The sequence below is a fragment of the Rousettus aegyptiacus genome, unplaced genomic scaffold (assembly GCF_014176215.1).
Source record: "Rousettus aegyptiacus isolate mRouAeg1 unplaced genomic scaffold, mRouAeg1.p scaffold_m13_p_16, whole genome shotgun sequence".
NCBI classification, from domain to species: Eukaryota; Metazoa; Chordata; class Mammalia; order Chiroptera; family Pteropodidae; genus Rousettus; species Rousettus aegyptiacus.
The window spans coordinates 5,620,955-5,634,933 of NW_023416291.1; the positions used below are offsets into that span (position 1 = coordinate 5,620,955).

A 13,979-nucleotide genomic window follows, 5' to 3' on the forward strand; every position below is an offset into this window, starting at 1 on the left:
TGGGGAGAGTAGCCGGAGGTGTTTTTGGATAGCCAAGGTCCATGTTATATAGGCTCTAAACTTGGAATTAGCATTTTATCTTGAGTGCCATGGGAAGGCTTTGAAGCATTTTAATTCATGGAGGCAATATGACATGAGAAGAGGATATTACATGATGTAGTATTTGCCAGCCAGCTTCTTTAATAATGAAAATAACAATCTACCATGTGTTGAGCACTTACTTGTTTTTTCTTTTCTTTTTTTTTTTTTTTTAATGAATAGCTAATCCTTAGCTGCAGGATGAGCTTTTGGCTCACTTGGTATAATGAGCCAAGGCTCATCGATCAAAAGTGATGGAAACAGGACGACAGTGTGGTTATTAAAAAAAATTTCCCCATTTCTTAGAACGCTTTATCGCTTACCTTTTTCATGCCTCTTAGACACATAAGTTTTCTTTTTGGCTGTCTAGGATTTATACAGATAACACACCTGCCATTCTACTCTAAAATTTGTCCTTGTTAATAGCTTCAATTAAAACTGATCAGCCAGCATTAAAATCTAGGGGTTTATAAAGTAATATAATCATGTCATGAATTGAATCTCCTCAGACCACACATATATATCCTCAAATGAAAGGCTTGTATGAGCCAATCTTCTTTTGATAGAATTTATAGTGTAGACTGAAAAATTTTTTGAGTCTTTCATATTCTCTTCCTCATCTGTTTATATTTTGTAGGGTTCGTAGGAAATCAGTACTATAGTTGCACACTAATATTCCCTTTCCCTTAATTACCTTAGTAGTGTTTCCTTTGCTCGTGAGTCTTTTAGTTAAAAAAATAATTTGGGCAGAATACTGAACATTTTGAAACCTTAACTGGAATCCATGAATAGATAATCTTCAGAATTGTACTATAACAATTAATTATACTATCTTTTAGTCAATAAGAAAAAATCAATTGCTTGTATCTCTTAAGAAGTTATGAAAATGAGTGGTAGCTCTGAGAAGATTTATCAAACGCAGTTAGACAAATTTTGCACTTAAACCTAATTTTGAGAAATCTCTTTCATTAGTAGTAATGATCGATAAATCAATATTTTATACAATGATTTGAAACTAAAAGTGTTTTGAATTGCTAGCCAAGTTTTCAAACATGAATGTTAAAATGTCTTATCAGGTATACCCCATTCTAGAGACTTAAGAATCAAGTGTTAGACAGGAGTAGTGTGTACACTTACTATTTTTGAGTAGCTTATCCATCAAAATTAAATAGAAGAGCTACCATTTCACTTAAAAGCAAGGAATTCCAACGATATTCTGTCACTGGCTTTTCATTTGGTTTTCAGAAATACTGTTTGCTCAAAAAAGTTTATTAAGGAGCTGTGTGAGGAGAAGAAAATTATTTTGGTACTCTACAAATAATTCCTTTAAGGACAGTGTCTCATCTAACTAATATTTAGAGTACTTTCAAAATTGCAAAGCTTTAGTGAAAATTGTGCATTGTCATTAAATGATTTTATTCTGTTTTCTTCAAGCTAATAAGCACAAGTGGGTACCACTCCACTTAGATGATGTAAGACCAGAGAGTCAAGAAAGACCAGGATCCCGGAACAATTCAAAATGTCAGCCTGAAGCAAATAAATCTTCACATAACAATAGGAGAAATGATACACAAAGTAAGTTACATTCTAAGAGAAAAATGAGTAAAGAACTTTATCTTAATGCTTACTATTATTATTAACAAGTATGTGTAGTATAAACTTTTTGAGAGTAAGTCACAGACGTTGTGCCTTTTTAATCCTAAATATCTGCAGGGTATGTATTGCAAGAACAGTAATACAGTGTGACTATCTACAGGCAGATTTTCCCAATCATGTCCTTTATAGTTTTTTCCTCCTCTTTTCCAAGATTTAATCTGGGATCACACGTAGCTTTTAGTTGTCTTTTGTCTTTAGTCTCCATTAGTTTGGAACAGTTCATTTGCTTTTTTCTTTCATGGCATTGCTTTTTTTCTGACAAATACAGGACATTAATGTGGTATATATTCCTCATTTTGGGTTTTCTCGTGTTTCCGCATTGGATTGGATTATGTGTCTTTGGCAGGGATACTAAAAAGTTTTTTCAGAGCATCACATAGAAAATGCACATGATCTTGGTTTATCTTATTACCGGTGATATTAACTTTGAGCACTTGGTTAAGTTGACGCAGTCCTGGTTTCTTTACTATAATGATGCTCTTTTCTCCTTTGTAATTACTCCATTATTTGTGAGAGACTGAGATGTAGGACTCTCCAGTTTTTCATAAAACTTTTCACATGAGCTTCAGTTTCCACTGATGATTGTTACTTGATTTAGTCATTATCATGGTGATTGCAAATAGTGATTTTTCTAACTGCACCTTCCTTTCTATATTTATTAGTTGGCATTCCACTATAAACAACAACTTATTATCTGTGTGGACGAACGGCCTCTTATTTTTTCAATCAGTTATGATCCATTACCATGATTATTTCATTTTGATGCTTTAATTGTCACAGATTTGGATAGTAGGAGCTGTTTCTGGCTTCTTTTAGGAAAAAAGTCAACTAATGATAGTTGTTCCCGCCGCCGCCACCACCCGCCCCGGCTTGTATACTATCATGTAACAACATAAGGCTTCCTGTGAGTTCAGACAGAAACCGTTGAAAAAGACTGAATTACAAGAAGGAATTGCAGGGCCTCAGTCAGTGATTCTCAATGGGAGTGATTTTTTTCCCTCCCAAGGGGACATTTGACATTGGCTGGAGATAATACTGGTTTTCACAGCAAGTTGGTGGTGGGTGAGTGCTAGTGGCATCTAGTAGGTAGAGATCATGAATGATGCTAGACATTCTATAGTATACAGAACATCCCACCCCCCACCCCCCGCCCGCCCTGCCCCATACTAAAGAGTTATCCGGCTCAAAATGTCACAAGTGCCAAGGTTGAAAAACCATCATCTTTAGGATATATGTACCTTCAAATTTATTATTCCAAAAACTTTTTTAAACGTGGACGTGCCTATTGTTGCTCTCACTAGCGGTATATAGACGTTCTACCTTTTCTGTCTTGGTCCACATTTGATATTACAGGACCTTAAAATGTTTGTCAGAGTGGAGCGGATGAAATGCTGTTTCATTAATTTGTATTTCTCATGGCCAGTGAGTTTAAGCACCGTTTTCTGTATTTGCTTTTTATTTGCATTTCTTAATTTGCCTTTATCTGTCTTAGCCATTTGCCATTGAGTTGCTTTTGTGTGCTTGTGCATAAGAAATTTATGAGTTCTGTATGTATTCTGGATCTAACTTTTATATTGTGTTGCAGAAGATTTCTCCCAGTTTGTGTTTTCATTTTTTTTTTCTTTAAAGGAAATGTCTTTTACTTAAATAGAAACATTCTTTCCTTAACTATTTCATAAAAACAATTTTTTAGGATTTTTATGTATAGTGCAAACCAGTTATCTTGGAACTTCTGGTATCTTAAAAGTACAATCTTAGCAAAATACCTTTTAAAATGTTTTTAGTGTGTTGTTTTTACTTATTAGACTGTTTTTTATGTTAGTACACTTATGGGCAAATTTTGACAAATTAGTACTTTAGAACACATTTTGACAAATTAGTACTTTAGTACACATTTTGACAAATTTCTGTGGGATCACTTAAATTTCTGTCTATGTGAAGAATTCCTGGTTAATAACAAATAGTTACAAAGTGGGGAAGTGTGGTTACCATCTTTTAATAAAGATAACAATGTTATTCATAGCTGCAAATAAGAATGTATAAAAATATTTTTATTTTAAAAAGGTTGGAGGCGTGATAGAGAAAAGAGAGATGATCAAGATGAAGTTTCCAGTGTGAGAAGTGAGGGTGGTAATATCCGAGGTTCCTTTAGAGGCCGAGGAAGAGGACGAGGACGGGGAAGAGGACGAGGCAGAGGAAATCCTCGATGTATGACAGGTTTTTGTTTGGGTTTTTTGTTGTTGTTGTTAAATTAGATGAAATTTGAAAAAAGTGTGCAAGCCTTCTGTTAGTTTTTCCCACTGTCTCATAGAACAGCTTATTTGTCTGATAATAAAGATGGCTTTATATTTGTTATCCCTTGAAAAACTTTACTTTGGATTTTTCTTTATAATAACTATTTTTCCCATTTTGTTTTGTTTTTTTAATCTGTGATCATTTTTTTTTCCTTTATTCTCATTAAGTGAACTTTGATTATTCATATGGTTATCGAGACCCTGGTGAAAGGACTGATCAACCATTTCAAACAGAACTTAATACCAGTATGATGTATTACTATGATGACGGTACAGGAGTACAGGTCTACCCTGTGGAAGAAGCATTGCTTAAAGAGTATATTAAGCGCCAAATGTAAGTGAGTCTGATTTAAGCAGATGGGATAATAAAAATCTGTTGCAATATCAAATTTTAAGATCACTGATAGTAAACATGTTCTAACACATTTTCTAAGCTGTTGTTTAGTAAAATTGCAGGAGTTTAATAGTATTTTTAGTTATATTTTTATAGGAAATGTTAGTAAAGTATGTTTTTTTTTTGAAAAGTTTATATGTGGTTATATCACTACTACTTTCTCTACTATGTTTCTCTTAGGTATTTCTCTTCTAAAGGATATTAGTTATAGCATCATGATGTAATATGCATGATTAAATGTAACAATATAAAACTACTGTATATATTTGAATTCGAGCAAGTGAAACTTGGCTTTATATTGAAATATCATTGAGTTTGTACTTGTTTTTTAGATTCCACATATAAGTGGAGCATTTAATCCATTTACTTAAGTAATTGTTGAACAAAAAGTGGTTATTGTCCTTTATTTATCTTTTTTATTTGTTTTTCTCTTCTCCTTAAAGAAGCCCCTCTAACATTTCCTGTAATAAGTTTGGTGTCAATGAACTCCTTTAGCTTTTTCTTTTCCGGGAAACTCTTTATTTTTTGATTCTAAATCATAGCCTTACTGGATAGAGTAATCGTGGTCTTAGGCCCTTTGGGTATTTCATACCTGTCCCTTCTGGCCTGCAAACTTTTATATCTGTTACAGAGGTATCAGCTGATAGTCTTATGGGAGTTCCCTGGTAGGTAACTAACTGCTTTTCTCTTGATGCTTCTAAGATTTTCTCTTTGTCTTTAACCTTTGGCATTTTAAATATGTGTTTTAGTGTGGGCCTGTTTGGGTTCATCTTGTTTGGGACTCTGCACTTCCTGGACGTGAATGTCTATTTCCTTTGCCAGGTTAGGGAAGTTTTCTGCCATTAGTTCTTCAAATAGGTTTTCCATTCTTTGCTCTCTTTTCTTTTTTGTATGCCTGTCATGTGAATGTTGGCACACTTGATGCTGTCCCAGAGGCCCCTTAAACGTATCTTCATTTGCAGGGGGTAGGGGGAGGGCTTAAATTCCTTTTGCTGTTCTAATTGGCTGTTTTCTGCTACCTCTTCCAAATTGATGATTTGATCCTCTGCTTTATCTAATCTATTGATTCCTTCTGATGTATTTTTCATTTCAGTTATTGCATTCTTCATTTCTGACTGGTTCTTTTGTGTTTTCTACATTTTTTTAAAATTATTTCTTTATTGTGACATCTCCATTTTTATGTGTTCTATCTCTTCGTTAAAGTTCTTACTGAGTTCATCTACTGCTCTTCTAAATTCATAGAACTTCCTTTTTAAATATTTATTTATTTATTTAGATCCCCCCACCCCCTTCTACCTCTGACCTACAGATGTTGCCTTCTCTCCTTAAGAACTGGATCTCTGAAGGCAGAGCATCTCTTCCCACATACCCAGGACCTTCTGTGTGTAAAGCAGACGTGCTAACCACTACTCTATGGAACCCCCGCCCCTCCATAGAACTTCCTTATATTTTGAACTCAGAATCTGGTAGATTGCTTGTCTCCATTTTGCTTAGATCTTTTTCTGGAGTTTTGTTCTGTTATTTTATTTGGGACATGTCCCTTTGTCTTCTCATTTGGGCTACCTCCCTGTGTTTGTTTCTATTTGTTACAAACGAACTGCTACATCTCCCAATCTTAGTAGAATAGCCTTATGTAGTAGGTGTCCTGTGGGGCCCAGTGGTACACTCCCTGGGCAGCTGAGCTGGGTGCTCCATGTGTGTGTCTTGTGTGGGTAGTGTGTGCCCTCCTGTTGTAGTCGAGCCATGATTTCTGTTGGCAGGCACATCAGTGGGAGGGATTGGCCCTGAGGCTGATTGGATGCGAGAACTGGCCATGACTACAGCAGAGGAGCCATTGTGCAGGGGCTGACTCTGCAGATCGGGTTTGCTTTAGCGGGGCTCTGGTGCCTGCCAAGTTGGTGTTTTTGTGGAGGTGGCTTTGTGGTGCTCTGGTGTGGTCTGAAGCCGACCTTTGTGTGTGTTGGTTCTGCAACTTCTTGGAAGGGGCTGTGATGCAGGCCAAGGTCAACCGCTGCTGTGTTTGACACTAGGGCCACGTGGAATGAGGGTACAAAGTGATTTGTAGTTGTTTCCTGTTTGTGCTTGATTTGGAGGCACCTGAGAGAGGCTAATCTGTGAACTAAGGCTGGGTGTTCCTAGTGCCAGGTTCTGTGAAAGAAACAGGGATATCTTGACTTGTTAAAATATGTAATTGTGTATGTACACCTGTGCCCACGTATTCACTGAGTTTTTACTAAGCATTGTGCTGATTACTAGAGTTCAGAAGTATTAAACAATGTCAGTACTCTGTCAATTTAGAAAACAGAACAAACTATAATCTACTCTAAACTAGACAAAGAATACTTCCAATATATCATTCTTTACAGTAATGGGAAAATGTCGGAAGGCAGTCTGTTGACATGTGCATACCTTTGTTATTTACTGCTTAAATGAAACAAGTAAAAGTAGTTTTGTAATAAAAATTTTCACCTAATGGACTCATTTAAAAAATCAGTCATTATTGAACTTTTAAAATAAAATGCTGGTAAATTCTTTATACTTAGGTAAAGGTGATAAAAATAAAAGTTAGTGTTAGTTTTTTGGGAGATAATCAGTATTCTAAATTTTCTAAATTTCTTTCTGCTTATGTTTAAGAGAAATTAACTCAGTAAGATTTCGCTGTTATCACATTTTCCCTCTCTGTTGTATTAAATCTATATAATGCCATTAATAGATTAAAATAGTTTTTAGCAATTGGTATTATAAGCAATAGATATTTTTATTTCCCATTGAATAAGTGGAAGAAATTTATGTTTGCTTATCTCTCTTTTCAGTGAATATTACTTCAGTACAGAAAATTTGGAACGGGACTTTTTTCTTAGGAGAAAGATGGATGAACAAGGCTTCTTGCCTATTTCCCTGATTGCTGGTTTCCACCGTGTTCAGGCTCTTACTACAAACCTTAATCTCATTTTAGAGGTAATTATTCATTTATAAAAGAGTTGCAAAGTAGTCTGTACTTTCTGTTTATGCTTTGAACCTAAAACTGCTCTAAAAATAAAATATTTAGAAATTTAAGGGGAAAAAAGAGAAAACAATCAGTCCTTGCCTAAGGCTTAAACTGCATCACATGGCTTTTTTCTATTTTATAAAACCCAAATAAATGTCTAACCCTGGAAGCCCCTCAAAGAATTACTAAGGATGTTTCCACCTTTTTTTAACCTGATCCTTCAAACTTGAACCTAAGTTTTTCTAGTCATGTTCTTAATGCTTTTATTGAATCTCTTGTCTGTCCTGTTCTATAAATAACTGCTTTCAGTATTTTTGGGTTTTCGTTTGATTGTCCCTGCATGCAATCAAATTTGCCCAGTTTGCTGTATTGTTCTCTGAGTTATAACAGACAACATCCTCGTGTCCCTGTGTAGCCAGTCCATTTCCTTATAAACAGTACCTGAAAACCACTGACCTGATTTTTGTCCTAGTGTTGCATTTTCCAGCATATCATATAAGTTATATAGTATGTAGCCTTTTGTTTCTCATTACTTTCACTTGGCATAGTGCTTTTGGGATCCATTCATGTTGTTGCATGTATCCGTTCTTGTTGTTGACCAGTATTCCACAGTATGGATGTACCACAGTTTGCTCATTCAATTGTCGATACACGTTTAGATTGCTTCCAGTTCTGGAGATTATGAAAAAGCATAAAGGTCTTTGTGTGGACATATGTTTTCATTTCTGTTGGGTAAATAGTGAGGATTGTGTTAGCATAAACGCATGGTAAGTGAATCTTTATGAGAAATTGCCAACTTATTGTCCACAGTGGGTTTGACCATTTTACATTCCATCAGTTTGTAAGAGGGTTCCATTTGTTCCTTAGCCTCATCAGCACTAGGTATTATTAGTTTTTCTGAATTATAGCTAGGCAGTGGTTTCTCAGTGTGGTTTTAATTTACATTTCCCTAATAACTAATAATGTTTAGCCTCTTAATGTTGTTTATTTGCCGTTGGTGGACCTTATTTATTGAAATGTCTGTCGAAATCATTTGCTTATTTTTATTGGAGTATTTCTTTGGCTCATTTCATTTTCTTAGGAGACGTCTTTAGCACATTTTTTGAACATATGTGCTCTATGCTTTAAAAACTGGCCATAGGGACGTGGTTCCATAGTGTAGCAGTTAGCATGTCTGCTTTACACATAGAAAGTCCTGGGTTCGCGTCCCAGTGGAGCCACGGTTCATAGTCTCTACTACAGCCATTCCACCCTGAACTAAAAAGGCCCGATGTCTGATCTCGGAAGCAAAGCCAGGGTCGAGCTTGGTTAGTACTTGGATGGGAGGCCACCTAGGAAGACCAGGTGCTGTTGGCATAAGTAATAATAATACATAAATAAATGTAAAAATAAATAAAAACTGGCCATACGAAAGTCCAGGTTTTCAAAACACTATGAACTAGTCATTTGTTTTTTGTTGATATGTAAGTAACTAGTGATTTTTTTAATTTATGAAAAAATCACTTCAAGCAATGCCATTATTGTGTATGTTTAGAGGTGGTGTTTAAATAAAGTTTCTGTATACTATAATTTGAAGAAAATTTAGTTTTCTTTATGTTGTTTATTTTTGGATCAAAACATTATGATTATGCTCATGGTAGAATGAGTTTATTAACTACTGTCATTGTGCTATAGAAACTGGGGCTATAACATCTATGTATTCCAGCATTGGTAATTATTCATAGTAACAGGTATCATTAAGAAAAGGATCAAAATTAATAGCCAGTCTGTAAAAACTTTAGATACCAGAAATATTGGCTGTATACTATAACTCCTTGTTTACAAGTTCAGGATAACCAAGGTTTGGCTTTAATAAAATTATGTCTAACTCTTATCTTGATGCTTTCATTAAATTTGCATGTGATACCGTTTTTGTATGATCCTATTAATTCCTGAATCATGATTGGTTCACTTTCTGCTCTCCTTTTTTTCTTCTTGAATTAATTTTTTTTTTCTACCAATGAAGATTGAATTCCCTGTGATTCAAGATTCAAAGGATATATAGTGAAAATTTTTCTTCCCATCTTTCACCAATAGTAAACTAGTTAAACCTTCCTTGGTGGTAATCAGTATTATTTCTTTTTTTGGTATGCTCCTCCTGAGATAGTTCATATTATACTACATACAGTGTTATATCCTTTTTTTTTTATAAACGTGTATTGGCAGAGCATTCAATAGCTATATATAAAGAACTTGGAGTATTTTCCCTCCAGTTTTTTCCTTTAAATTTTTCTTTTTACATTGAGACATAATTTATACACTGCATGCTAGAAATTATAAAATTATAGGTGACTCCCTATATTATACCTGTGTAGCTGCCATCTAGATTAAGATATAGAACATTTCCAAATCGTACAAAGCTCCCTGTGGCCCCTCCTAGTCAGTACGGATGCTTTCCTCAAAGGTCGTTGCTGTTTAAGCTCTCTCACCTGTTCTTAAACTTCACATAGTGAGAATTATACATATTCTTTTATATCTGGCATTAGATCATCATTCTTTCTGTTTATCCATTGTTGGTGTATAGCAGTTGTTCATTTTCCATTTTGAGGTAGTATTCCATTGTATAAATAAACTTTTCCCATGATTCTCTTGTCATACATTTGGATTCTTTACAGTTTGAACATTATTGTACATATTTTTTTGGATGGACACATATATTTTGCTATGAAATTAATGGGTGACAGGATTTATATATGCTAAGCTTTTGTAGACACTGCTGAGCTTTTTTCCAAAGTATTGACCCAATTAAATTTACCGCTGTTGAGAGTTTGACTTGTTCTACTTTCTAGCCAAAAGACAGCCTTCCCAAAACATTATTTTAAAAAATTTTAACTTAGGAAAGTTTCAGGGTTTTAAAAATTAAGGTGTAAATAGGTTTTTAGTTTGCATTCTGAAAATTGTATAAGCTCACTCCAAACAAGATACAGTCTTTTACTGTGAAGACGTCGTTAGTGGTTCTTTGCAGTCCATATTCCCCACCTTACCCCACCCCACCCCACCCCGCCCTAGCATAGATGGATTTTACCTGGTCTTAATATTTGTGTAAATGGAATTGTCTACTGGCTGTTTAGTTTATAATTTTTCAAATTCATCCATGTCGTTGCAAGATTTAGATGCTAGGCATACTGGTTTGCTACTTGGATGTCATTGCTTCTAGAATGTTCACTGTACAAAACTAGGAAAGTATATGTGAGAAAATAGATATCACCAATTCAAAACCCTTACTGTAGGATTCTTCCTTATTTTCTTCTGTATTTCAGACTTTTCTCTTTCAGTGAGTATCCTGATTCCCATCAAAGAGTTTGTTTTTAAATTTTTAATACTAATTTCAAAGTTATGTTCGATTATGGAAAATATAACTTGAGAAATATTATAACATTAAGGTCATACAAATATAAAACTCTTAAAGTATATATATAACTCTTAATACATGTGCATTCTCCAACTAAAGTATAACAAGCTTTAATTTTTTAAAGTTAACATGTATGTTAATTTTTATATTTGTATTTTTAATTTTAAAGGTAAGTACCCTTGAATTTTAGTTAAAATTCAGATCAATAAGGCTTTAATTTTTATTTTGAAGAAACTTTGTTTTAGTTTTATTTTATCCCTTAATTACATCATGTTTATTTTTGAGAAGCACCAAAGGCATTAGTGGCTGAGATTTTTACTGGTGGACAGATATTAAATGATTTGAGTCCTGGTATTAACTCATACTAAGTCTGTGCTCCTTATCAAATTACCGTTGTCTCCTTTTTGGGTGGTATGTTCACGACCCTCAGTGGATGCCCAAAACTGCAGATAGTGCTGAATCATATGTATTGTATGTACTATATTTTTATATATACCTACATACATACCTTTTCACTTAAAGGGAGCATTTTATGGATTCTCTCTGGCATATCTTAATTGCCAGAATCACTAATGTTGTGCTTCAGATTCATTATTAAGTAAAATAAGTGTTACTTGCAACAAAACATTAAGACTGTGACAGTGGATGTGGTAACGCAGATGGCTACCATGTGACTGATGGTCAGTGTGCATACATTGGACAAAGGGATGGTTCGGTCCTGAGTGGGATGGAGCTGACTAGTGTGAGACTTCATCACACTACTCAGAACAGCATGCACAATTAAAAATTTATGAATTGTTTATTTTTGGAATTTTTATTTACTATTTTCTGACCACAGTTGACCACAGGTAACTGAAACTGTGGAAAGTGAAATCACAGACGGGGTGGTGGGGGGCAGGGTCTGTTGTACTTTATTTTTTTTTTGAGCTTCAGTGTTATTGGGAGTATAGGATGTACAATTAAATTTTTTTGAGCGAAAGTTCTTTAATAGATCAAAATTCCTATTGCTAGGCACTGAAAGATAGCACAGAAGTGGAAATTGTGGACGAGAAAATGAGAAAAAAGATAGAACCAGAAAAATGGCCAATTCCAGGCCCTCCGCGTAGGGTGCCACAAACAGACTTCACTCAACTGATTGATTGCCCAGAGTTCGTACCAGGCCAAGCCTTTTACTCACATACAGGTAACAGCTTTTCTTCTAGAGCAAACAACGTAACAGTGGGCTATTTGGTACAGTTTACCTATGTTTTTAAAATTTATTTAGATTTAATAGGAAATTTAAAGCTAACTTTTGATACTCAAAATTCTATTCATATTGCCTCCCTCACAGTGCTATAAATGAAATAGGGATTTAAGAATTATGAGTGAAGCTCTGCTCTATTTGTTCTTAAATTATTTGTGTACTTTGTTATGTGTGGAGTTTCTACTTTATTTTCTCTTAATTTTACTAAGTGATATCTTATAGATGTGTTGTGCCAGTCTTCCCCCTGTAACCTTGGAATAGTCAAGTAGGATTGCAATAGTCTAAACATTTTATACTCAAGAGTGGGTAGACTTCCTTTAATGTGCTTCAGCCTTGTCTTGAAAGGATGGGGTGACATAATGCTTAATTGGGATTCTCTTATGGAGTTATAATTACAGATTTAAGAATTGGTGGTATTTAAAATTTTCCAAAATGTACTTTAATGTTAAGACTTTTTTCCTGGATCATTTTTAAGACATTCCCTCTTGGGAAAAAATATGTGTGCTTAAACTTTTTTCAGTCAAGGTGATGATCTACTGATGCTCTTGGATGTCATTTGATCGGAATGTGCAGAGGAATAGGTGACTCACTGAAATATTATAAATGTTGGAACAAATCATGCTCCAGAAATGAAAGCAACCAGACTGACTTCTGTGCAAGAATGTCTACTTCCCAGCTCCTTGTGGAGGAGGTTGGGCCAACACTGCAGTGGAGACAAACAGCTTTGTGATGACGATGAGCTACCAGAGGACTGCTGTTGTTTTTATATGAGCTGCTCATTTGTGTGTAATTAGCCTGGGCTGCATGTGCTTCTCTTTTTCACGGTGGGAAAGTTAATTATCATTCTGGAAATATTACAAGATTCTCTCTTTTCCTTCCAGACTTATGTATTTGTGTCCATATCAGTAAAGCAGAAATAGAGAGGCTCGACTGGCATTTCCCAGATCATTAGGTCCTTTGCTATTTGATTTGCCTTTCAGTGTAGTATACATTGTATAACTTAACATGTTGTCATAATAATCCACATGAGGTATAAGATTTATTAAGGTGGACACTACGGGATAAAAAATTTAAGAAATGAACAAGAGTATTTTTTTCTTTACTCTTTAAAATGTATTTTTGATACACTAGCATGAGACACCTGCCAATAAAGCACTGATGGACAGTCTCAGATATTTTTACTTGGTGTTTCTTTGTCAGCTCTCTATGCCTCTAAACCTAGAAAGTGACTTGGACAGGTGTCTTAAAATTTGAAGAAAAGTGATCTTGTTAAATTTTTTTTTTTTTAAGATCTAATGTCTGTATAAGTTAGATTAATTTATTGTGTAAACTTGGGGTCCAAGATGACATTTTTAACCTCCAACAGGTATTAGGTGAGTTAGATAAAATAGGAAATACTTCTTCCACAGAGTAGCTAAGATGGGTCAGTCAAGTTGGTGATGCCTGTCCTTTAGCCATTTATGCATTAATAAAATTACAGGAAAAAAATAACAATGTCTTGTAAATTTTTGTGTTTTTTATGTACGCTCATTTACATACACATACATATTACCTGAAATAAGTCAACATATGTCCAAGTGCTAAAAATTTTAGGTTCTTTAAATTATACATCGAAACTAGATGAATAATGAAAAACATATAGAAAGATGGAATTTTCTTAGTGTTATGCTCATACACATCACATCATAGGAATACTTAATGTAAACTCCACCTTTGCCTATGAATTCACAAATTTCTGATCATAGTAATTCCCCTCTAATAAGAAAGCCTTAGTTTTCTAAATTCAGTGGAGAGTAGTGTGTCACCAAAAATTTCAAATGGAAATGAGGAATAAGAAATGTAGATTTTTATCTGTACCTGCATGTAGAGAAAGGTGGTGAAACTTTTTAATCTATATCCTTTTTACTCAGATGAAAAGGCTTTACATTTCAAAA

General features: G+C 34.6%; 1 protein-coding gene across 10 annotated transcripts in view; it reads left to right on the forward strand.

Moving 5' to 3' along the window:
* The window catches only part of LARP1B (La ribonucleoprotein 1B), a 71,800-nt gene that overhangs the window by 10,126 nt on the left and 47,695 nt on the right, over positions 1-13,979 (forward strand). For 9 of the 10 annotated variants that reach the window (XR_004954842.1, XR_004954843.1, XM_016148091.2 and 6 more), the window contains 5 exons: positions 1,513-1,653; positions 3,799-3,942; positions 4,197-4,362; positions 7,236-7,380; positions 11,814-11,985. Coding sequence is in view for 8 of the 10 variants with exons in the window: in XM_016148091.2 (XP_016003577.2) it covers positions 1,513-1,653; positions 3,799-3,942; positions 4,197-4,362; positions 7,236-7,380; positions 11,814-11,985 (768 nt within the window). In the remaining 2 variants the exon portion in view is untranslated. Of the gene's footprint in view, positions 1-1,512; positions 1,654-3,798; positions 3,943-4,196; positions 4,363-7,235; positions 7,381-11,813; positions 11,986-12,565; positions 13,537-13,979 lie in introns of those variants that run through there. The other variant, XM_036233483.1, reaches the window with a different exon arrangement.